The 23,675-nt window shown below is 47.4% G+C and overlaps 1 protein-coding gene across 5 annotated transcripts in view; it reads right to left on the bottom strand.

The window, feature by feature from the left end:
* Positions 1 to 18,152: 18,152 nt before the first annotated feature.
* Positions 18,153 to 23,675, bottom strand: part of SSUH2 (ssu-2 homolog) — a 58,810-nt gene continuing 53,287 nt past the window's right edge. For 2 of the 5 annotated variants that reach the window (XM_063630473.1, XM_055259730.2), the window contains 2 exons: positions 22,299 to 22,406; positions 18,153 to 18,779 (listed from right to left, as the gene is read on the bottom strand). In XM_063630473.1, coding sequence (XP_063486543.1) covers positions 18,633 to 18,779; positions 22,299 to 22,406 — 255 coding nt within the window. In that variant the 3' untranslated portion in view covers positions 18,153 to 18,632. Of the gene's footprint in view, positions 18,780 to 18,937; positions 18,975 to 22,298; positions 22,407 to 23,675 lie in introns of all 5 variants that reach the window. The other 3 variants (XM_063630474.1, XM_063630475.1, XM_063630476.1) reach the window with 2 other exon arrangements.

The following is a 23,675-nucleotide window of genomic DNA, read 5'->3' as shown; positions in this document are numbered from 1 at the left end:
GAGTGTGATGTTCCCCTTCCTGTGTCCATGAGTTCTCATTGTTCAATTCCCACCTATGAGTGAGAACATGCGGTGTTTGGTTTTTTGTCCTTGCGATAGTTTACTGAGAATGATGTTTTCCAGTTTCATCCACGTCCCTACAAAGGACATGAACTGACCATTTTTTATGGCTGCATAGTATTCCATGGTGTATATGTGCCACGTTTTCTTAATCCAGTCTATTGTTGTTGGACATTTGGGTTGGTTCCAACTCTTTGCTATTGTGAACAGTGTTGCAATAAACATACATGTGCATGTGTCTTTATAGCAGCATGATTTATAATCCTTTGGGTATATACCCAGTAATGGGATGGCTGAGTCAAATGGTATTTCTAGTTCTAGATCCCTGAGGAATCGCCACACTGACTTCCACAATGGTTGAACTAGCTTACAGTCCCACCAACAGTGTAAAAGTGTTCCTATTTCTCCACATCCTCTCCAGCACCTGTTGTTTCCTGATTTTTTAATGATAGCCATTCTAACTGGTGTGAGATGGTATCTCACTGTGGTTTTGATTTGCATTTCTCTGATGGCCAGTGATGATGAGCATTTCTTCATGTGTTTTTTGGCTTCATAAATGTCTTCTTTTGAGAAGTGTCTGTTCATGTCCTTTGCCCACTTTTTGATGGGGTTGTTTGTTTTTTTCTTGTAAACTTGTTTGAGTTCATTGTAGATTCTGGATATTAGCCCTTTGTCAGATGAGTATGTTGCAAAAATTTTCTCCCATTGTGTAGGTTGCCTGTTCACTCTGATGGTAGTTTCTTTTGCTGTGCAGAAGCTCTTTAGTTTAATTAGATCCCATTTGTCAATTTTCGCTTTTGTTGCCATTGCTTTTGGTGTTTTAGACATGAAGTCCTTGCCCATGCCTATGTCCTGAATGGTATTGCCTAGGTTTTCTTGTAGGATTTTAATGGTTTTAGCTCTAACGTGTAAGTCTTTAATCCATCTTGAATTAATTTTTGTATAAGGTGTAAGGAAGGGATCCAGTTTTAGCTTTCTACATATGGCTATCCAGTTTTCCCAGCACCATTTATTAAATAGGGAATCCTTTCCCCATTTCTTGTTTTTGTCAGGTTTGTCAAAGATCAGATAGTTGTAGATATGCGGCATCATTTCTGAGGGCTCTGTTCTCTTCCATTGATCTATGTCTCTGTTGTGGTACCAGTACCACGCTGTTTTGGTTACTGTAGCCTTGTAGTATAGTTTGAAGTCAGGTAGCGTGATGCCTCCAGCTTTGTTCTTTTGGCTTAGGACTGACTTGGCGATGTGGGCTCTTTTTTGGTTCCATATGAACTTTAAAGTAGTTTTTTCCAATTCTGTGAAGAAAGTCATTGGTAGCTTGATGGGGATGGCATTGAATCTATAAATTACCTTGGGCAGTATGGCCATTTTCACGATATTGATTCTTCCAACCCATGAGCATGGAATGTTCTTCCATTTGTTTGTATCCTCTTTTATTTCATTGAGCAGTGGTTTGTAGTTCTCCTTGAAGAGGTCCTTCACATCCCTTGTAAGTTGGATTCCTAGGTATTTTATTCTCTTTGAAGCAATTGTGAATGGGAGTTCACTCATGATTTGGCTCTCTGTTTGTCTGTGATTGGTGTACAAGAATGCTTGTGATTTTTGTACATTGATTTTGTATCCTGAGACTTTGCTGAAGTTGCTAATCAGCTTAAGGAGATTTTGGGCTGAGACAATGGGGTTTTCTAGATATACAATCATGTCATCTGCAAACAGGGACAATTTGACTTCCTCTTTTCCTAATTGAATACCCTTTATTTCCTTCTCCTGCCTCATTGCTCTGGCCAGAACTTCCAGCACTATGTTGAATAGGAGTGGTGAGAGAGGGCATCCCTGTCTTTTGCCAGTTTTCAGAGGGAATGCTTCCAGTTTTTGCCCATTCTGTATGATATTGGCTGTGGGTTTGTTGTAGATAGCTCTTATTATTTTGAGATACGTCCCATCAATACCTAATTTATTGAGAGTTTTTAGCATGAAGCGTTGTTGAATTTTGTCAAAGGCCTTTTCTGCATCTATTGAGATAATCCTGTGGTTTTTGTCTTTGGTTCTGTTTATATGCTGGATTACATTTATTGATTTGCGTATGTTGAACCAGCCTTGCATCCCAGGGATGAAGCCCACTTGATTATGGTGGATAAGCTTTTTGATGTGCTGCTGGATTTGGTTTGCCAGTATTTTATTGAGGATTTTTGCATCAATGTTCATCAAGGATATTGGTCTGAAATTCTCTTTTTTGGTTATGTCTCTGCCAGGCTTTGGTATCAGGACGATGCTGGCTTCATAAAATGTGTTAGGGAGGATTCCCTCTTTTTCTATCAATTGGAATAGTTTCAGAAGGAATGGTACCAGTTCCTCCTTGTACCTCTGGTAGAATTTGGCTGTGAATCCATCAGGTCCTGGACTCTTTTTGGTTGGTAAGCTATTGATTATTGCCACAATTTCAGAACCTGTTATTGGTCTATTCAGAGATTCAACTTCTTCCTGATATAGTCTTGGGAGGGTGTATTTGTCGAGGAATTTATCCATTTCTTCTAGATTTTCTAGTTTATTTGCATAGAGGTGTTTGTAGTATTCTCTGATGGTAGATTGTATTTCTGTGGGATCAGTGGTGATATCCCCTTTTTCATTTTTTATTGCATCTATTTGATTCTTCTCTCTTTTCCTCTTTATTTGTCTTGCTAGAGGTCTATCAATTTTGTTGATCTTTTCAAAAAACCAGCTCCTGGATTCATTAATTTTTTGAAGGGTTTTTTGTGTCTCTATTTCCTTCAGTTCTGCTCTGATTTTAGTTATTTCTAGCCTTCTGCTAGCTTTTGAATGTGTTTGCTCTTGCTTTTCTAGTTCTTATAATTGTGATGTTAGGGTGTCAATTTTGGATCTTTCCTGTCTTCTCTTGTGGGCTTTTAGTGCTATAAATTTCCCTCTACACACTGCTTTGAACGTGTCCCAGAGATTCTGGTATGTTGTGTCTTTGTTCTCGTTGGTTTCAAAGAACATCTTTATTTCTGCCTTCATTTCATTATGTACCCAATAGTCATTCAGGAGCAGGTTGTTCAGTTTGCATGTAGTTGAGTGGTTTTGAGTGAGTTTCTTAATCCTGAGTTCTAGTTTGATTGCACTGTGGTCTGAGAGACAGTTTGTTGTAATTTCTGTTCTTTTACATTTGCTGAGGAGAGCTTTACTTCCAACTATGTGGTCAATTTTGGAATAGGTGTGGTGTGGTGCTGAAAAAAATGTATATTCTGTTGATTTGGGGTGGAGAGTTCTGTAGATGTCTATTAGGTCCACTTTATGTAGAGCTGAGTTCAATTCCTGGGTATCCTTGTTAACTTTCTGTCTCGTTGATCTGTCTAATGTTGACAGTGGGGTGTTAAAATCTCCCATTATTATTGTGTGGGAGTTTAAGTCCCTTTGTAGGTCACTCAGGACTTGCTTTATGGATCTGGGTGCTCCTGTGTTGGGTGCCTATATATTTAGGATATTTAGCTCTTCTTGTTGAATTGATCCCTTTACCATGATGTAATGGCCTTCTTTGTCTCTTTTGATCTTTGTTGGTTTAAAGTCTATTTTATCAGAGACTAGGATTGCAACCCCTGCCTCTTTTTGTTTTCCATTTGCTTGATAGATCTTCCTCCATCCCTTTATTTTGAGTCTATATGTGTCTCTGCACATGAGATGGGTTTCCTGAATACAGCACACTGATGGGTCCTGACTCCTTATCCAGTTTGCCAGTCTGTGTCTTTTAATTGGAGCATTTAGCCCATTTACATTTAAAGTTAATATTGTTATGTGTGAATCTGATCCTGTCATTATGATGTTAGTTGGTTATTTTGCTCATTGGTTGATGCAGTTTCTTCCTAGCCTCGATGGTCTTTACAATTTGGCATGTTTTTGCAGTGGCTGGTACCGGTTGTTCCTTTCCATGTTTAGTACTTCCTTCAGGAGCTCTTTTAGGGCAGGCCTGGTGGTGATAAAATCACTCAGCGTTTGCTTGTCTGTAAAGTATTTTATTTCTCCTTCACTTATGAAGCTTAGTTTGGCTGGATATGAAATTTTGGGTTGAAAATTCTTTTCTTTAAGAATGTTGAATATCAGCCCCCACTCTCTTCTGGCTTGTAGAGCTTCTGCTGAGAGATCAGCTGTTAGTCTGATGGGCTTCCCTTTGTGGGTAACCCGACCTTTCTCTCTGGCTGCCCTTAACATTCTTTCCTTCATTTCAACTTTGGTGAATCTGACAATTATGTGTCTTGGAGTTGCTCTTCTCGAGGAGTATCTTTGTGGCATTCTCTGTATTTCCTGAATCTGAATCTTCGCCTGCCTTGCTAGATTGGGGAAATTCTCCTGGATAATATCTTGCAGAGTGTTTTCCAACTTGGTTCCATTCTCCCCGTCATTTTCAGGTACACCAATCAGATGTAGGTTTGGTCTTTTCACATAGTCCCAAATTTCTTGGAGGCTTTGTTCATTTCTTTTTATTCTTTTTTCTCTAAACTTCCCTTCTTGCTTCATTTCATTCATTTCATCTTCCATCAGCGATACCCTTTCTTCCAGTTGATCGCATCTGCTACTGAGGCTTCTGCAATCTTCACGTAGTTCTTGAAACTTGGCTTTCAGCTCCATCAGCTCCTTTAAGCCCTTCTCTCCATTGGTTATTCTAGTTATCCATTCTTCTAATTTTTTTTCAAAGTTTTTAACTTCTTTGCTATTGTTTTGAATTTCCTCCCGTAGCTCAGAGTAGTTTGATCGTCTGAAGCCTTCTTCTCTCAACTCGTCAAAGTCATCCTCCACCAAGCTTTGTTCCATTGGTGGTGAGGAACTGCGTTCCTTTGCAGGAGGAGAGGTGCTCTGCTTTTTAGAGTTTCCAGTTTTTCTGCTCTGTTTTTTCCCCATCTTTGTGGTTTTATCTACTTTTGGTCTTTGATGATGGTGATGTACAGATGGGTTTTTGGTGTGGATGTCCTTTCTGTTTGTTAGTTTTCCTTCTACCAGACAGGACCCTCAGCTGCAGGTCTGTTGGAGTTTGCTAGAGGTCCACTCCAGACCCTGTTTGGCTGGGTGTCAGCACCGGTGGCTGCAGAACAGCGGATTTTCGTGAGACCACAAATTCAGCTGTCTGATAGTTCCTCTGAAAGTTTTGTCTCAGAGGAGTACCCGGTTGAATGAGGTGTCAGTCTGTCCCTACTGGGGGGGTGCCTCCCAGTTAGGCTGCTCAGGGGTGAGGGACCCACTTTAGGAGGCAGTCTGTCCGTTCTCAGATCTCCAGCTGCGTGCTGGGAGAACCACTACTCTCTTCAAAGCTGTCAGTCAGACAGGGACATTTAAGTCTGTGGAGATAGATTCCTGCTGACTTTTTGTTTGTCTGTGCCCTGCCCCCAGAGGTGGAGCCTACAGAGGCAGGCAGGCCTCCTTGAGCTGTGGTGGGCTCCACCCAGTTCGCGCTTCCTGGCTGCTTTGTTTACCTAAGCAAGCCTGGGCAATGGCAGGCGCCCCTCCCCCAGCCTCGCTGCCGCCTTGCAGCTTGATCTCAGACTGCTGTGCTAGCAATCAGCGAGACTCCGTGGGAATAGGACCCTCCCAGCCAGGTGCGGGACACAATCTCCTAGTGTGCCGTTTTCCAGGCCCGTTGGAAAAGCTCAGTATTAGGATGGGACTGACCCGATATTCCAGGTGCCGTCTGTTACCCCTTTCTTTGACTAGGAAAGGGAACTCCCTGACCCCTTGCGCTTCCCGAGTGAGGCAATGCCTCGCCCTGCGTCGGCTCGCGCACAGTGCGCTTCACCGACTGTCCTGCACCCACTGTTTGGCACTCCCTAGTGAGATGAAACCGGTACCTCAAGCAGAAATGCAGAAATCACCCGTCTTCTGTGTCGCTCAGGCTGGGAGCTGGAGACCGGAGCTGTTCCTATTCGGCCATCTTGGCTCCACCCCCCTCGATAATCAGCTTATTTCAGCACAGGGCCATAGAGACTGGTGTTAGGCTGGCTCAAGCCAGGGTGTTTGGCCCAAGGAGTCTCAGTCCTGGGACCTTTTGTAGAGCAACCAGGAAAGTCATGAGCTCTTGGCTGCAGGAATGCTGAGAAAGTCACAGCCAACCTGGAACTAAGGGTGTACTTCTTGCCCTTAGCAGGATAGGGAAGCCTAAGAGACAGGTAGAAAGAAACATGTTCAACAGCATTGCCTGAACCTCTGGGAACACCCCAGCCCAGAGCCAGAACTACACCAGACTTGTCGGTTCTGTGTGCCAGTAAACTGCTTCACCCAGCGTGGTTTGGGTTTCCGTTACTTGTGACCAAGTCTCCTAATGCCCACGTGTACATCTATGTTTTCTTTCTGCTGTTTCACTATTTGTTGGTGGGGTCAGTGACATCTATCTGTCCTCTGTACCCCTGCACAACTCCCTCTGTCTGCCTCCGAATGGTCCTGCCTGTCTAGAGCCAGCTGAGTGTTGGGAGGTGAGATCTCAGGCTCAGCCATACCATGTACAGGTGACTGCCTGCTGGCAGGTCTGAGAGGAGAGTGTGGAAGTGCTCAGAGGCTGCAGGTTCCAGTGCTGGGAGACGCACTCAGAAGCTTCACACCGAGACTGTGCAGTGAAAGGGAGGCAGCGCTGGGTTCTAAGGCACGGCAAGTTCACCAGGAGGCACCTATTACAAGAGGGGTTGGAGGCCACAGTGAGAGGCTGGCCGTCATGCACAGTTGGGACTGCCAGGGTGGCCAGGGAGGTGAAGACGGAGAAGGAAGGAGCCTGCTCTGTGGAGGCACTGGGTGCTTCTTGGCACACCCCAAGCCTCCTCTGGATTTAAAGGGACTCTTTCTTTAATTCCATCCTGGAGAACCAGAAGCCAGAAGGCCCTGGTCCAGCCCAACCTGCTATATGGCTTTGGGCAGGATGCTCAACCTCTTTGAACCTCAGGTTTCTCATCTTTGAAATGGGTTTCGAAATAGACAGGCCTCAAAGGACTCCTAAGAGTACAAAATTGAAATGACAGGTGGAACAGAATTGTGTAAACAGCAGTGTCTCAGTCTGTCTGGGCTTTGATATTGAAGTACTATAGACTGGGTGGCACATAAACCACAGAAACTCATTTCTCACCGTTCTGAAGGCTAGAAGTCCAAGATCAGAGTGCCAGCATGGTTGACTTCTGGTGAGGACCGTCTTCCAGGTTGCAGACGGCTGACTTCTCCTGTATCCTTTCCTGGTGGAAAGAGCTAGCTCTCTGGCCTCTTCTTAGAAAAGTTGTTACTAATCCCATTCATAAGAGTTCCACCCTAGTGACTTAATCACCTCTGACAGGCCCCACGTCCTAATGCCATCACCTTGGGGACATGACTGCTGGGAGGACACTTTCAGACCCTAGCAGGCAGTTAGTAGCTGTTGTGGTTTAAAAGGCTGTGTTCCTCCATAAGAGAAAGATGGCTCAAAAAAGCCTTTAATGCCTTATCCCTTAGTAAGAATTCATGGTGGTTAGGAGAAAGGATGTAGGATTTTCAGACCAAACATTTTGAATTGCAATTACGCCTTTCATACTTCCTCTTTAGGAAACCTGGAACAAGACATTTTGCTTTTTTTATATGCATCTGTTTCAACATTTTTCAAATGAGAAAAGGAATCCCAGCTTTCCTCCACATCTGGGGTAGGGATTAAATGCGGGAGAAAGAACTTTGTAATAACAACAAAAATATAAAGTACCCCTTAATGAGCACTTACTTTGTGCGAGGAATTATTTCATTTATGCATCTAAGTCCCACAATGACTCCACATTGTAAAAGTAACAGTAATAATGACAATATATGACATTGGACTTAGCGGGGCCTGGTGGCACACACCTGTCGTCCCAGCTACTTGGGAGGCTGAGGCAGGAGGATTGCTTGAGTCCAGGAGTTTGAGGCTACAGTGAGCCCTGATTGTGCCATTGCACTATAGCCTGGACAAAAGTGAAACCCTATCTCAAAAAAATGAATTAATAGTAATAATAATTATTGAGTATTTAGTATGTGATATGGTTTGGCTCTATCCCCACCCAAATCTCACCTTGAGTAGTAATAGTCCCTACATGTCAAGGGTGGGGTCAGGTGGAGATAATTGAAACATGGGGGCAGCTTCCCCACACTCTTCTCGTGGTAGTGAATAAGTCTCACGAGATCTGATGGTTTTATAAATGGGAGTTCCCCCAACACATGCCCTCTTACCTGCTGCCATGTAAGACATGTCTTGCTTCCCCTTTGCCTTCTGCCATGATTGTGAGGCCTCCCCAGCCATGTGGAACTGTGAGTTAATTAAACCTCTTTCCTTTATAAATTATGCAGTCTCAGGTATGTCTTTATTAGCCGAGTGAGAACAGATTAATACAGTATGTGTTGGGTTGTGTTCTAAGAGCCTTCCATTAATTACATATCTCTAGTCCTCGCAACAGGTCTGGGAGGAGTAGGTACTCTTAATACCATCATTTTGCGGATGAGCAGACTAAGTTCGCAGAGATTGATGAGACGGTCTCAGGGCTAGGGTTAGGCTTAGCTAAGATTTATTCAAAGGCAAAAGTTGTTTTACAATTAATCATATACATGTTGTGTGTGTGTGTGCCCTACATACACCATATCTTGCATAATATGTATCGTAAGTAATTCTAGTCCCACAATGACTGGTAGAGGGGAGGCTCACCCAGGGCTCTACTGGTCACCTTGCCCTGAGCAATGATCACATGCAGGAAGCTGTGGACAGGACCCTTACTTGCCTTCCGAAATGAAGATGTTTCTACTCTCAGGTGTGGCTAAAGAGCAGGTTACCTGGGACCAGTATGAGGAAACTGCCCCCATGATTCCATTATCTCCACCTGGCCCCACCCTTGACACGTGGGGATTATTATAATTCAAGGTGAGATTTGGGTGGGGACACAGCCAAACCATATCACATACCAAGTACTCAGTAATTATTATTACTATTAATTCTTTTTTTTTTTTTTTTTGAGATAAGGTTTCACTCTGTTGTCCAGGCTGAAGTGCAATGGCACAATTACCAACTACTTGCAAAGAGGCCAAGCTGGCCTTGGCAACAAAGCAACCTGGGCCCAAAACTCCTACTGAAGAAGAACAACCCACTTTCACCCAGCAGCTGCTGTGCTGGGGCCTCCCAACCGCAGCCCCAGGCGACCAAACTGCTCTCCTTACCCAGCCTCCTCTGACAGTTCCTGATGGAGAAGAGGGGAGCCTGCTGTTGCTGTCAGCTGGTCTGCACATTTGTCCCCTGGGGGCCACTGAGGATAACACACTCACCAGCACACCATGTTGACCCGCACATTGCATTTGCACCCAGAATTTAAAACCAGGCAGTGGCCTGGCTCTGTACTTCCCTGCTCTGTGACTTTGGGCAAGCGATTGAAACCCTCTGGGCTTCCGTCCCCTCATCTGTAAAATGGGGATAAAAACAGCCCCTCCTTTATAAGCTTGTTGTGAAGACTTAGGGTCTGACACTTGAAAAATGGCTAGAATAGTGCCTGCAACTTGGGAAAAGCTTAGTAAGTGTTTGCCATTATTAGTACCTGAAGGGATCCCTTAAAAAAGCAAGGAATTGGGAGGGGGTCACTTTGCCCCCCAAGGGTAGGTTAGAGGAGTCACATAGGGCTTTGTAGTATGACAAGGTGGGGAAGAGACAAGAGTTCTGTCAGTAGAATAAAGTCTAATTGTTATACTGGGGTGTCCTGGAGGGGTTCAGGGAGGGCTGTTTGAACCCTTAAAGGGGCTTCGTTTGCTTCTGGGTGTCTGGGGGCATCTGAAAGAAACAAGGAAGAAGTGCAGCATCTCCTCTAGGAGTCCAGGACACCATCAGGACCAACAAGGATCAGAGAAGGATGTCCCATGACTGGAGCAGGTGGCAGGGCAGAAGATAAACAGGGAGCAGCTGGGCCACCTTCATTAGCAAGGCAGAGCACTGGGCCGCTGTGGAGAGCAGGGCTAAGGCTGCCACCCAGCTCCCAGGGGAGCCCAGCAGCTGAGCATGCCCACTGTCAAAGCCTATCACATTTGAACCTCAAAGCGTCACCGTCCCCATTTCACAGGTGTGGAAACTGAGGCCCTGGGAGGTTACGTGTGGCTTCAGATGGCTCTAGAAAAGTCAGGCAGAAGCAACTGATTGTTTACCATATCTGATCAATATGGGGGAAAATAAACGCTTAGATATGAATGAGCAGGGTACAGAAGGCACTGGGATTCCAGGAGCTGGCTCATGGCTTTCTGAGACCTCAGACAGGCACATGGGTTTGAAAGGCGAGGAAAGCATCAGTGAGGGAGAACGCCCTTTAACATGGAGTTAAAAGGGGTGATCTGAATCCAAACGTCATCTCCTCTGAGAGGCCTTCACCACCCATTACAAGGGCAAAGTAATGCCCCCTAAAGCTTCGCAACCTCTGATTCCTTTCATCCCTGGCATGTTCTGGGCTGGAACCACAGCTGTGCCTAGAACTCAGCCCTTTGTTCCTTAAAGGATACAAATCCTGGGAGATACAGTGGCCTTAGGCAGGGCTATTTCCCAGAACAAAGCCTGAGCCAGGGCTTTCAGCGAGGATGGTTTATTTAGACGAGGATCCCACATATACTGTTGGGACAGCCACAAGTTCTGCTGAAGGCACCTGGAGCTCAGTCCCTCTGGGGAACGCTAGGAGGCACTCTAGAGCAGCCCTCCATGACTGCCCCACCCGGAGTGAATCAACTTCCCACTCTCCCATCTTTGGCTAAGGGTTTGCTCCTAGGGGCACCCCCTCCAGCACTTCCCACTGCCAGGCACAGTCGCAAGAGGACGCCTTCGGACGGGGGCTCAGAGGCTGGTAGCACAGCCCCATCAGAGCACTCCCAGGAACGAGTGGCTAAGGCACAGGGCTGTGGGCTCCCACCCTCGAATTGGTCTCATGTCTGCTTCGCCCATCAACCAGGGAGAGTGAAGGCTCTGCAGCCAGCTGCCCATGTCCAAAGCCCTGTTTCTCTCCTAGACCTGAGACCTTGACTTAATTTCTCTGGGCCTCAGTTTCCCCTCTGTCAAGTGGAGGGAATAATAATACCTCATTCACAGGACTCACATCTTGACACCTGTAAAGGGCTGAGAACAGCACCTGACACATGAGTGGTATTCTAGAAACATCTGCAGCTCCCTTAAAGACCAAGAATCCTGAAGGCAAGATCAGTGCCCGATTCACCTTCGTCTCCCCCATGCCTGGCCTAGTTAGTGCCCGGCAGAAAAGAGGCTCAGTTCAAGTCTGATGAATGAATCAATGAATGAATGAATGAATTGGATTCAGGAGCTAACGTGTTAACCTAGACCATGAACTTCCAGTCTGGCATCTCAAGCCTGGCTTTCTCAAAGTCACTATGGTTTTCTGCACCATCCTTCCTTTGGGAAGATAAAACACTTTAACTGCAGCCTACAAATAATAGAAGATATACTAAATCCGTTTCTGAAGAAACTTCCTGGAGCCACCTCGATTTTCCTGAGGGTCTGGTCCTGTAAGGGGATTCCATGGCCCAGGGACTGCTGAGGGGAAATTGGATGCGGGTGTTGCAGTCACTGGAACTCGCTCCTGCGGGAGAAACGGCTCCAGCTCCGAGGTTTCATGTGCGAGTGCCTGCTGCCCCCTGGTGGGCAGAGTGAAAAGTGACGGGAAGCCTTGGAAACCAAGGTTGTCGTTTCCACTCCTGGTAAGAAAAGATAATGAGGCAGTGCTTCCGGTTGCAAAGCGCTTTCACATTCAGTAGCTCGTGTGAGCCTTAAAACAACCCTGCAACGTAGCTAAAGATTATCGCCATTCCACAGATGAAAAAAAAAATGAGGCTTAGAAGGGGCCCTCCCATGGTGAGCTAAAAAAAATGACACGAGGCTGAGAGTTCTGATCCCACAGTTCAACTATTTGGACTCTAAATGCCAATTCCCTCTTCTGACAGTACATAAGAATCCTCTGAGGACACTGGGTAAAACTACAGAATCTCAGCCACCATTAACCCAAATACCTAAGGGCTACCGAGAATCTTCATTCTGATGAACTTTCTAGGTGAGTCCGGTGCAGTCAGGTCCCAATATTTGGACTGGCATTTGGAAAGCATCGCCTGCATCACATGGCCTCAGAGTCTGTGTGCGGACACCCCTCTCCCTCCAGCCCTGTGCCTGAGGGTTCGACCTCTCCCTCCCAGCACATGCCTATTTCTCCGTGTCCCCTCACATAACACCTAGCATGTCTTGAGGACATGTGTGCCATGCATACTGTGTGCACAATTGCACTGAGTCCTCACTGCAAGCCCGGCACCGGTCCCAGGCAAGCAGAGGTGCCCGATAGTTCACCAGGTGACATGCAATCGAGCCAAGATGTGAGTCCCAGGCTGTGACCATGGAAGCCACACTGGGTGACTTGAAGTCCCACTGTACTGTCTCCCCTAAAAAATGTTCCCATCCTGTGTCCTAGTCCTCTGAAAGTCCTATCTTACTTTCTGATTATGGGACAGAAACAATCACTAAAATGACCGTAACTGATTTGACCTAAAAGATTCGTGTCCCCCCCATCCCCATTCCCACATCCCATCTTCCTTTTAGCTGGAAATTTCAATTCCATCAGCTGATGAGAAAAAAAGCAAAGAAATGCCGCAGGCTCAAAGATGCAAAAATAAGTAGCAACATGCTTCTGCAGCTTGGAGATCAGGATAGAGGGAGCGGCCTCCGAATCTGGATGCCCCAGGGCCCATCTGCTCTAGATAAAAAACGGAAAAACTGTCTGCTGCCCAGAGTACCCCTCAACAGGGCTTTACAGTGCTTTTCTCCTCAATACATTTGCCATTCTGAGAAATAAACAGAAAATCAGATTCTGCCAAGGTTTTAATTCTTTGAAAAAAAGAAAGAAAGAAAATAAATAAAGCTTTTGGGAGTGTCCTGTGGTCTATTAGAGATGCAGCTCATCCTCCAGACTCACAGATGTGGTGGCAGGGAGGCTCTGAGTGGCTCCACTCTGGCCGTGTTCAGCTGGATTTCTAGAAGCTGAGGGCTCGAGGTGAGCAGGGCCCAGATGCTCAGGCGGGGAAGGATTCTGAGTCCCCACCCACACCCAACCACAGCAGTCCCACTTGATTCATGTGATATATCAGTGAGAAGTAAACAGTGCCTTAGGAAAGGAAAGGAAATATAAGATCCAACCCCATTCTTCACAGTGCAAGAAAGAGACCTCAGAGGTGAAAGGACTTGCTCAGGATTGCACAGCTCATAGAGGCCAGGCTGGAATTAAAATCTAATATTCCTTGTATTAAATCAACATCCTGCACTTTTATTCAGGCATTCAGTCACGCTTGCTGGTGTTTATTGACAGGCACCAGTGGGACCGGCAGATACAAGTCAAATGTGCAATAAATACAACAATGCGTGTGCAATACAGCAAACACATGCACAGTTGCTGCTAAGACGCGAGCCCTAAAGGAAGGACACGGGATCTCACCTGAATAAAGGGCAAGGGAAACCTCCCCAGGGAAAAGATATGAGAGCTGAGATGAGCTGAGGGATGAATAGAGGGGCACCGGCAGGGAAGCTACATCTCTCCTATAAGCAGCCGCTGCAGTGCAGGAGGCCCAGAACACCAGCCCTCAGGAGAGGCCTGAGACCAGCAGCCAAGCACTGACCTATCAAAGAGCTCAATTCAGGGAGAACGAGGACGCTCTCAGGTACTCAGCACCTCCTCACGCTGAGCTCTGCATGCCTGATCTCTTTTCATCTCTTCAACCCATCCTGCAAAGCAAGTGCTGTCATCCTCATCTCACAGATGAGGAAACTGAGGCTTAGACAGATTTAAATGAATTGCTCAACATCTCAGATCTCAAAATGATCAGGGCCAGAATTTGAACCCGAGTATGCCTGATTCCCAAACCCATACTCTTTCCACAACCCCAGATCACTCTATGCAAACAAAAAGCAGAGAAAATGGAAATCTGAATGTAAACCAACAGGATCCGAGCTGCTGTATCTAGCAGGTGCCTTCCTGCTGAGAAACATCACCCCACTTGGGCTGTTTGCCCTGACTGAAAAAACAGTTCTTTAATCATTCTCCATTTAAAGGTCTGCCTATGAACTAGAAATTTAAGTCTGCCATGTTACAACAAGGTGATCACATGCTGAGGGCCAGGGGATTGGGAACCACGGGAATGATAGGGGCCTGGAAGGTAGGGGAAGAAAACCAGATGGGAGAGAGAAGTCCTTCCTGCTTTCAAAGCAGTGACCCTCCCAACTGGAAAACACACACACACACACACACACACCCCATGTACACACACACCACACAAACTCATACACTTACACCCATGCACACACCATGCATACACACATTTCAGGTCCACATGCCTCCCCTGAGCCCTGCAGGAAGGAGGCCCAAGGTCAGTGTGAATTTGTATTTGTAATAACCAGAGCTCAGAGGCATAGCAGCCCTGCAACCCCAACAAGTATGGGGAAGGGAGATGCAAGGCTCAGCAGGGAAAGGACCCAGCCCCAATCGCTCCTCTTTGGCATAAGATGTCATTTGGGATAAAGCACACAGAAAATGCCAGTCCACTTTTTGTGCCTCTCTAGTGGACAGGCAATGTTTCTGCCTGCAGAGCTTCCAGTCCCCTTTCAGATTTGGCCCAGGCTGACAGACCTTACCTTGGGGGAGGGTGTGGTCATGTGACCTAGGTTGACCAATGCAGTCACTGCATTCCCTGGCCAGTGACTGGGCATGTGACCTAGACCAAGCCACTGAGAGCCTTCCCTGGGAATTTTTGTGGAAGTTAATTAGCAAATAAGCTCGTAGCATTCTCTTTCCTAGATTCACTGAGTTCATAGGATGAAATGCTAAAGCTGTTAGTAGCTGTCTCACTACCAAGTCAGGGAAAGCCTGTCTGAGAACAAAAACAAAAGAGAGAAATGCTTATAGGACAAGGAGAAGATAGGAGGCAGGGGAGAGCCTGTTGGAATAAACTTATTCAAATCCCTGAGTCCAGCTATACCTGAAACTAATAAACTTAATAAAGGTGAAAGAATTCATCGATGACCTTTTTCCTGTTTAAATCCATTTGAGTTTCTGTCATTTGTAAACACCACCACCAACTTAAGTCTTATGCCTTTTCATCCAGTACAGCTACCCGACTTTCACGTTGAGTCTTTCACTTTCTTCTGTTTACACATAATGCTTCCTATTATCCTGTAGACTTAGAAGAGAGACCTTAGATCTTTGCAAAATCCTCACTAAGCCCAGCAGGGTTCTGGCCACCTAGCAGAGACCCTGTGATTGTTGCTGACTGGTGAAGATTAGAGCTCATGTTCCTCTTTGACAGAGCAATAAAGAAAAGGCAAACCACATGGGTCTAATGTTATTCTAAAGCAAAACTGAATCAGGCTCAGAGCCACAGTCTATGTTGGCCAGTTTTAGGATTAGAAGTGTCCTTATGTTCTATTCTCCACCCTTAATGACTTCAACTGAATCTAGGGCTATACACTAACAGCCGAATCAGCCCTACTATAACAAAGAGAGGCAAAAATAGCGAATTAAGTCACAACCTGGCTTCAGTGAATGTCATAAAAACAGATGACACTGCAAGGGAAAACATGCAGCAGTCATCAAATGGCCAGCAGACCCGCTCTCCATCAGAACTAAGGATGCTGTGGCTCGTGGCTCACTGCTGCTTTCTTTCACTTGCTGCCTAATAGGAACAGTGGTCCTTTGGGCCCATGTTATTGCAGCTAGCATTTTCTTTTTGGGTTCACAAGCCGACAGTGCATCTGGGCTATTGAGCCTCAGCCTTAACATACACAATGCTTCCTTTTTATCCTAAAATAAAATTTATAGGCTGGGCATGGTGGCTTACACCTGTAATCCTGGCACTTTGGGAGGCTGAGTCAGGAGGATCGCTTGAGCCCAGGAGTTCAAGATCAGCTAGGCAACATGGTGAAACCCCATCTCTGCCAAGAAAGTACAAAAATTTGCCAGACACAGTGGCATGCGCCTGTAGTCCCAGCTACTAGGGAGGCTGAAGTAGGAGGATGGCTTGAACCCAAGACATGGAGGCTGCAGTGAGCTGTGAGGGAGCCACTGCACTCCAGCCTGTATGACAGAGGCAGACCCTGTCTCCACAAAAAAAAAAAAAATATATATATATATATATATATATATATATATATATCCCACTTACATAACAGAAGTTTTTAAAACAGCAATTTAATGCCCAGATTATAAATATATATATAGGAGCAATAAAATATAGAGGAGTAATTGGAAGAAGGTAATTTTTACATACATGTGTTTCAATTTGTAAATGCTCAGGCACAACCATGTGGGGAACCACAATGCAGTCATCAATTATGCCCACTTAGAACACACATTTGGACTTAAGAAAAGTAAGATGATCCAAAGTCATTTCAAACAAGACATATAGGAAAAAAACAAAAAACACAGGTGAACACTAAATAAAAATAAGCATTACATTAAGTACTACCTGATAGGACTTTTGTGTATAACTGACATTCTGCAGGAAAGTGAGTGGGTTATGTGCAAGTCGTGTGAGATGCAGAACAGCGTTGCTGGACGCCTGGCCTTCCTGGCTCTGTGCACTTAGTGCCAATGGTGTTGCTTCCAATCATTGCAACAACCAAAAGCTGTCCCCCCAGTTTGTATCATGCGCCTGACAGGCAGAAGCCTCCCCTTTGAGGACCACACAGGTAGGCCATGGGGATGGGAGGGCATGGCCTCCCTTGTTAAACCAGAGCAGGGGCCTCCCAGACTTGAGCGCGATGGAGGAAGATGAAGTGAGGTCTTCCTTGGGGAATGCTTCCTCTTTCCCCCGCCACCACCAGGTTCTGTCCCTGGGACCAGCTGCTGCCCATGCCCCAGTGCACCCTGACCCAAGGGGACACCTCGTCCTGCCCTTGGCCTCCCTGACATACTAAGCTATGGAGTGAGCAGGAGCTGAAATCAGAGCCTGGAAGGTTGGCTGGGCCCTGGCTTCTCCAAGCTTCCAGGTTCATCTCCCTTTGCTTCTCTGTCCAGTTCCCCTTGGGCTTCTGTGTGGTCCCAAGGGAGCTAGAACCCCCCTAACCCCTGCTGGCCCTGCATGAGGCTAGCCACCACGCCGCTAGCCAGGACCTGCCCGTGTGTGGGGTTCATGTGGTTCAGCCAAACGCGGGAAACAGCCACATGCAAACGGGACGCAGGACAATCAGGGTTCGGCAGTAGCAGGTGAGGATGAGAGTGCTCATTTCCATATCATTTATCAGTGATGCCCTGGGGGATGGCCTCAGTCTCCCCAGCCTCCCCCAACTAGGCCTGTTAAGTCCACATCCCAGTGAGGGGATTTGGGGATCAAGAGAGGGCACCAATGGCCCTCTGAGGGGCTGCTTCCTGAGGCCACTCCTTGCTGTAGCAATCCCCTTCTGGGTGTGGGGCAGGCATCGTGAGATGACAGAGGGTCTCTGGTTACCCACAACCAGATGCTCAGAGACCTGCCTAGCCCAGCACCACCTCTCCAAAGCTGATTCAGCATTAGGACTGCAGGACATCCCCTCCGGCACCACCCCCCACCCAGCCTTACACCACCAGGTGGGAGCTCCTGCCTGTGATGGGTGCACAGAGCATCAAGTTCACATCTTATTCAGTGGGCGGGCTGTAAGGTCAGCCTGTGATGTAAAAAACTGTATCTATTCAAAAACACTCTCTAAATTCCTTACATAGACACCACACTAGAGATTGGCATGCAGACTCTTAGTCCATCCAACATAGCTGGTTTGTTCTCCAGCTGTGAAACAGATCTCTATTTCTTCATTTGGGATGTGCATGAGGGGCACACACTCTCAGAGCTGCCATCTTGTGAGGAAGCTCTTGCTGCATGGAGAGGCCACGTATATGTGCTCCACCTGACAGCTTCCCTAAAGGGGTCCCAACCACCAGCCACCATCAACCACCAAATATCTCAGTGAACCAGCTTTCAGATGATTTCAGGCCCCACCCTTGAGCAGCTCCAGGCTTTAAATCTTCCAGGTGAGGCCCCAGACATGACAGAGCAGAGATAAATCATCCGCACTGTGGCTGTGTCTGAATTCCCGATCCACAGAATGGGCAGTAACATATTGCACTTTATGCCTAAATGCCCTATTTATTGTGCATTAAGGCCAGATATTTGTGTGTATCCTTGAACATTTCAGCAACACTCAGATTGTCAAGAGGCTCCCACTAGAAGAAGCACAACAGAACCAAGACCGACAAAGGGAAAAAGCAAAATCAAATTACATGCTTCATCGGGGCATTAACTTGGAGACCAGAGGCAAAGACCTTGCCATTTAAATTATTTCTCTCATTTGTTCTACAGGAATGTGTAGCTGAATTATTTTAGGTTAAACATATGAGTGATGGATTCCACCAGAGGAGCTGCATAAGGAGTTGGAGCTTGATAGATGATAAGCTGGTTTTTCTGGAAGGACATGCCAGGGTTTGTATGTGATTGTCCAATGCAGCCAACAGTGAACACACTCTGAGAGTGTCGGTTATCCTCCTTGGCAAACGTGAATGGCAGGCTCTGGGGACAGCTATGCTATGTCACACGATGGTACAGCCACAGCAATACCGCTCAGGATAGTCCACTGCATACACCTGGTGGTCAGTGCCATAGATGTAGTAGACATAAGTCTTTCCTTGGTACCAATAGTGAACTTCTGTGAGGGGGATCAGCTCAATGGTCTGGCGCTAAGGAAACAAATAGCCAAGGAAAATGTCAGTGTTCTGTTCAAGTCACTCACCTGCTCAAGAACTTTCAGTAGCTCTCCACTGTGTGTGGTATGAAGGTCCTGCTCTGGAGTTGGCATTCAATATGGTTTGGCTCTGTGTCCCCATCCGAATCTCACCTTGAATTATAATAGTCTTCATGTGTCATGAGAGGACCTAGTGGGAGGTAATTGAATCGTGGGGATGGGGTTTTCCCATACCATTCTCATGATAGTGAATAAGTCTCACGAGATCTGATGGTTTTATAAAAGGCAGTTCTCCTGCACATGAGCTCTTCTTGCCTTGCCTGCTGCCATGTAAGATGTGCCTTTGCCCTTCCTCTGCTTCCTGCCATGATTGTGAGGGCTCACCAGCCATGTGGAACTGTGAGTCCACATTATCCAGTCTCAGACATGTCTTTATTAGCAGCATGAGAACAGACTAACACAGCATTCTAAACCCTGCTACAATCTGCCTTCAATCTGCCTTTCTAGATGTATCTCCTACTGTGCTCCTTCACACACCCTAAGCTCTGGCCAAAACTGACTTCTCATCTTTAGCTACCATTTGATTCTAGGTTTCACCAAGTGGGCACAGGCATCCCCAGGGGAGTTCCAGCGTGTATGGAAAGTCACCAGCCAAGTAGGACAACTTCCAGAAGCATTAATTTTTAGATGGAGTGCTGGGGGACAGTGAAGGATAAAGTCAGTTTAAACATGTGTATATTAAAACAACCACAGAGGTATTAGGAAGTGGTTTATAACATTTGAATCAAGTTTTAAGTAAAACATTGACCCCGAAGACATTTGAAAGTTTAGTTGGCTGTGCCAGGCTATTTTCAGGATGGGGACATCATTCCCTCCCACAGGGTGGTGCTAAGTCCCTCATTCTCCAGCCCCTTCTCTAAGCAGTTACTCAATAACTTTCTGCAATGATGAGGCCCTGAAAGGAAAACAGCAGCCCATCTTGGGAGCAAACATTAGGCTCCCATCCCCATTGGCTTCTGGTGCTGTTTTGTTATTGGCAACTACACTACATAGTTGACATAGGAATGTTGCTCCTAACCATCTAAGCCAAGCTTTCTTCTGGACTTACTGTGGGCCAGGCTCTGTGCAAGAATCCCTAAGTTCTTCTGCACAAGCTGTTCCCCTGTCCCAGACTCAGATGTGGGGACCCAAACCCAGGGAGAGGTGGCATGATTGGCCCGGGGTCAGGCCCTCTTTACTTGCAGGGAATTCTTCCTGCTGGGAAAAGAGCCCCAAGTCCTCTTGCTGTAGTTGATGGCTTGAAGACCCTAGGGAAGAGGTAAACCAGGCTGGGTGGGGGGCTGAGGCTGAAGCCATCTGGCTGCTTCGATTTCTCTCTCCATTTCAGAAAAACTGCCCTGGCCATCCCTGGAGATCTGGACAGTGGGGGTGTATTTTGAGAGGCAGGCCCCTGTTCTGTCAGAGGAGAGGCCAGGGGGCAGCATGACATTACAGAAGGAAGAAGGGAATCAGAGTCAGGGCAAGAAATTTCCACACAGCTTTCCGTGTGATCTTGTGCTCCAGTTCTCTAGACCTCAGTTTCCTCATCTGTGAAATGGGAATAAAAACTCTTATTTCACAGAGTTGTTGAGACAACCAAATAAGGCCCCGGTGACTGAGTTTTCTTCATATGCCAGAAACTGGAATCCAAATGACAATTTTGGAAATAAAAGTTGGAAGATGCCTCTTGAAATTTCAGTGCAAAGGACCCCAAATAGGGACTAAAGGGCACAAGGAGATGGGAGTGTCAATGTCAGTGCTCAGAAGGCCTGGACACTGAATTCAAGACCACTCTTGTTTCCAGATTTTTCTATTAAGATCCAATGGAGAGCAGGGCAATACCACCCCCCCAACCCCCGCAACCCCCCTGCCTCCATCTGCTTCTGGCTCAAAAAGTCTCCAAGTTTGAGGCCACAAATTGCTCAAGACATCAATTGCCATCAAGTGGTCATCATGTAATTGGCTGTTTATCTGTCTGTGCAGCTCAGCCCCTGCAATAGCAGATTCCAGGTCTCAGAGTCATGGCCATGGCCGGGAGATGGAATTTAGCGAGCTATGTCCTCATGTCTGGATTTCGTCTCTAACTTCTCCATCTTGACTAAAATATTAGCATGAATCTTTGTCTACAGCTCTAGGACCAAAGGCAAAATTAGAAAAAAGATTCAGAGAAGTGACCTCCACTCCCATTATACTCCTTTTTAAAGAAAAATGTGTATTTGCCCCCTGGTTTACCCTTCCTGGCTCCAGGAATGGCTGTATTGGCAGAGGCAGGGCCTCAGGAGACCTGAGTTCTAGTCCTGGACCTGCCACCAACATACTGTGTGACTTAGGACAGGTAACTTCCCCTCATTGGGCCACAGTTTCCCCACCTGCCAAAATATTGAAAAACTACAAGTTTTCATCTAAAAATCTGGACTTTAGACAGTCTGGAAACACTGGGTCTTGTGCCTACAGAAAGCTGAGTGTTGACAGGCCCCTTTGAATGACGCCCTGTCACCCTCCTTACTGCCTGGCCCTGGCAGGCATGTAAGTTTGCAGTGTCTGAACTGCATGATTTCTCAGTCCCCTTCCAGCTCCAAGATGGTCCGTATTCATTTAGATAAAATGCATCTTCTCTCTCCTACAAATCAGGGAGATGTGCAGAGAGAGAGAGAGAAGGGGAAATGCTCATTGCAAAGGACAGAAAGGGACATTTTGAGCACCAGGTGCCAAACACATTAAGAGAGTTTTGCTGCAAAACCCTATGAGGTGCTTTAGTGTCTTTTTTTGCAGGTGAGAGAGAGACTGGCTTTAAAGGAGGGAAGTGGCTGGCCCAGGATCATGTTGGGATGCAGGAAACGCAAGATCTCAGCCCAGTCTGCAAGGTTCCTGTCCCAGCTGCTGAGTCCCACTTCATGCAGCTCCAGCAAAGCACATTACCAGGCCAAACTCCCACCTTAGGGCCCCCTGGCTGGCTGCAGCAGCAGCAGAAGGGGCCGCTCAGGGCTGCTCCTGGGGATGTAGCAGCCACCACCGCCACCTTGTGGCCATCAGGATACAGCGGCCAAAACCCCAGAGGCTGGGAGAAGACAGGGCTGGGGCTTGGGAAGTGCCAGGGGCCTCAGGGGCAAGACGCTGAGCTCCAGCCAGGCCTGTGACGTTGAATCTCCAGCTTTTTCTTCCCCTATCTAAACACCAGAGAGTCAGAATCAAAAATCCCATGACACCACATTCGTGCTTGAAACCCTGCAATCGCTTCTGGGAATAAAAATGCAAACTTCTCCTGTGACCCAGGGTCCTTCCTGCCTCTGCCTCTTACTTGCCCTGCTCCATGCCCTGGGGCCTTAGGTCAGGCCCTAGCCCTTCCCACACTCCTCCCCCTGGGACCTCCCTCACCCCCACATCCTCATCCTTCTGCTCTGACATTCTCAGGAAAGAGGGCTCAGCAGCCCAGGAAGAGATGTCAGAGCCAGATGGCCCCTCAGCCCTGGCTCACCTGCTGCAGAACGCGGGCACGGGAGGCCAAGGCAGCGCTGTGCTCTGCAATGCCCCTCTGGGAGGCCAGAGAGATGTCTCGCAGGGGGAAGTCCACAATGGGGTACACCTGGGGGAAAGAGAGAGCGACACAGACCGCCTGGCTGCTGCACCTGGAGCCTTGGAAGTCACTGGGGCTGACTAGAGCCAGAGCCAGAGCCAGAGCCAGAGAGAGAACGGGGCTGAGAGAAGGACCCACACTGCGGTCTCAGGAATTTCAAAAACAGGAAAACAGGCAGCCTGCAGTCAGAGAGAGAACGCTATCACCTGCAGCCCACTAGATCCCCCAGCTGTGTGCCTCCTGTGTGCCGGGCACCGCACTAGGTGCAGGACAAGGCAGTGACCATGGCAGGTGTGGTCCCCGTCAATGTGGACTCGTGGGGTCTGTACACGTGTAGCGGAAAAGGAACTCAGATTCATTTCTCACTTACACATTCAAACCGCCCACTAAGGGTCAGGCACTGTCTGTGAGTTGTGGATACAAAATGAACTGCAAATAAGCCCAGGTGCTTGCACTCAACCTACAGAAGGTCCGGGCACTGGAACATCTCCTCGGTCCCCAAAGCCCCCAAATCCCCTTCTGCCAGGCTTGAAAGCCTTCCACATATTAAGGGCAAGCATAGCCCTCCCCTGGGGTTCCCTGTTCTGCCCCTCATTGTGGAACTGTGGCTCCTCCCTCCACCCTCCTCCTAAGTGTCCACCTGGGTCCAGTGCCGCTGTGGACGCTGAGGGTGAGACAGCGGTCAGAGCTCAGCACCAGGCAGGGTCAGCTCACAGAGCCGCCAGCAGCCAGTGACGCCTAGCGATGGTCCTCAGTCTGAGCTGAGCCCAGGGGGAGACCCCTAACTCAAATGGAAGAGCAGGGTGCAGGGCTTCTGGTAGGAGGATGCCTGAGGTGAGCCTTTAAAAAGCCAAATTACTGGAGCAAAGAAAGGAGGCTGACACCCCCCCCCACCATAGTCTGAGGACCCCACTCAGAAGTCCCATTGAAGCCAATCTCTCTGCCAAGGCCAACGGCAAAGTGAGAAAACCTTTTCTGCTAAGAACCAAATAGTAAGTATTTCAGGCTTTCAGACTATATAGTCTGTCATTATCCACCATCAGGAAAGCGGCCATAGACAACCTGTCAGAAAATGGGTGGGGCTGTGTTCCAATAAAGCTTTATTGACAAAGGCAGGCAGTGGGCTGGGTGTGCCAACCCCTGGCCCACAGGACCCTCTCCTCTGGCTAAAGGCACCTCTCACTTCTGAGCTCCTAGCTCTGCCCTGCTCACTGCCCTCTGCCAGTCCTCAAGGCCTCTGCCCCACTGTCCCCTTGCTCCCACGCCACAAGGTCCACT

Source organism: Symphalangus syndactylus, chromosome 21 (genome assembly GCF_028878055.3).
Source record: "Symphalangus syndactylus isolate Jambi chromosome 21, NHGRI_mSymSyn1-v2.1_pri, whole genome shotgun sequence".
Lineage (NCBI taxonomy): Eukaryota > Metazoa > Chordata > Mammalia > Primates > Hylobatidae > Symphalangus > Symphalangus syndactylus.
Note: the sequence above shows the minus strand (reverse complement) of the source record. Positions and strands in the feature narration are given on the sequence as shown.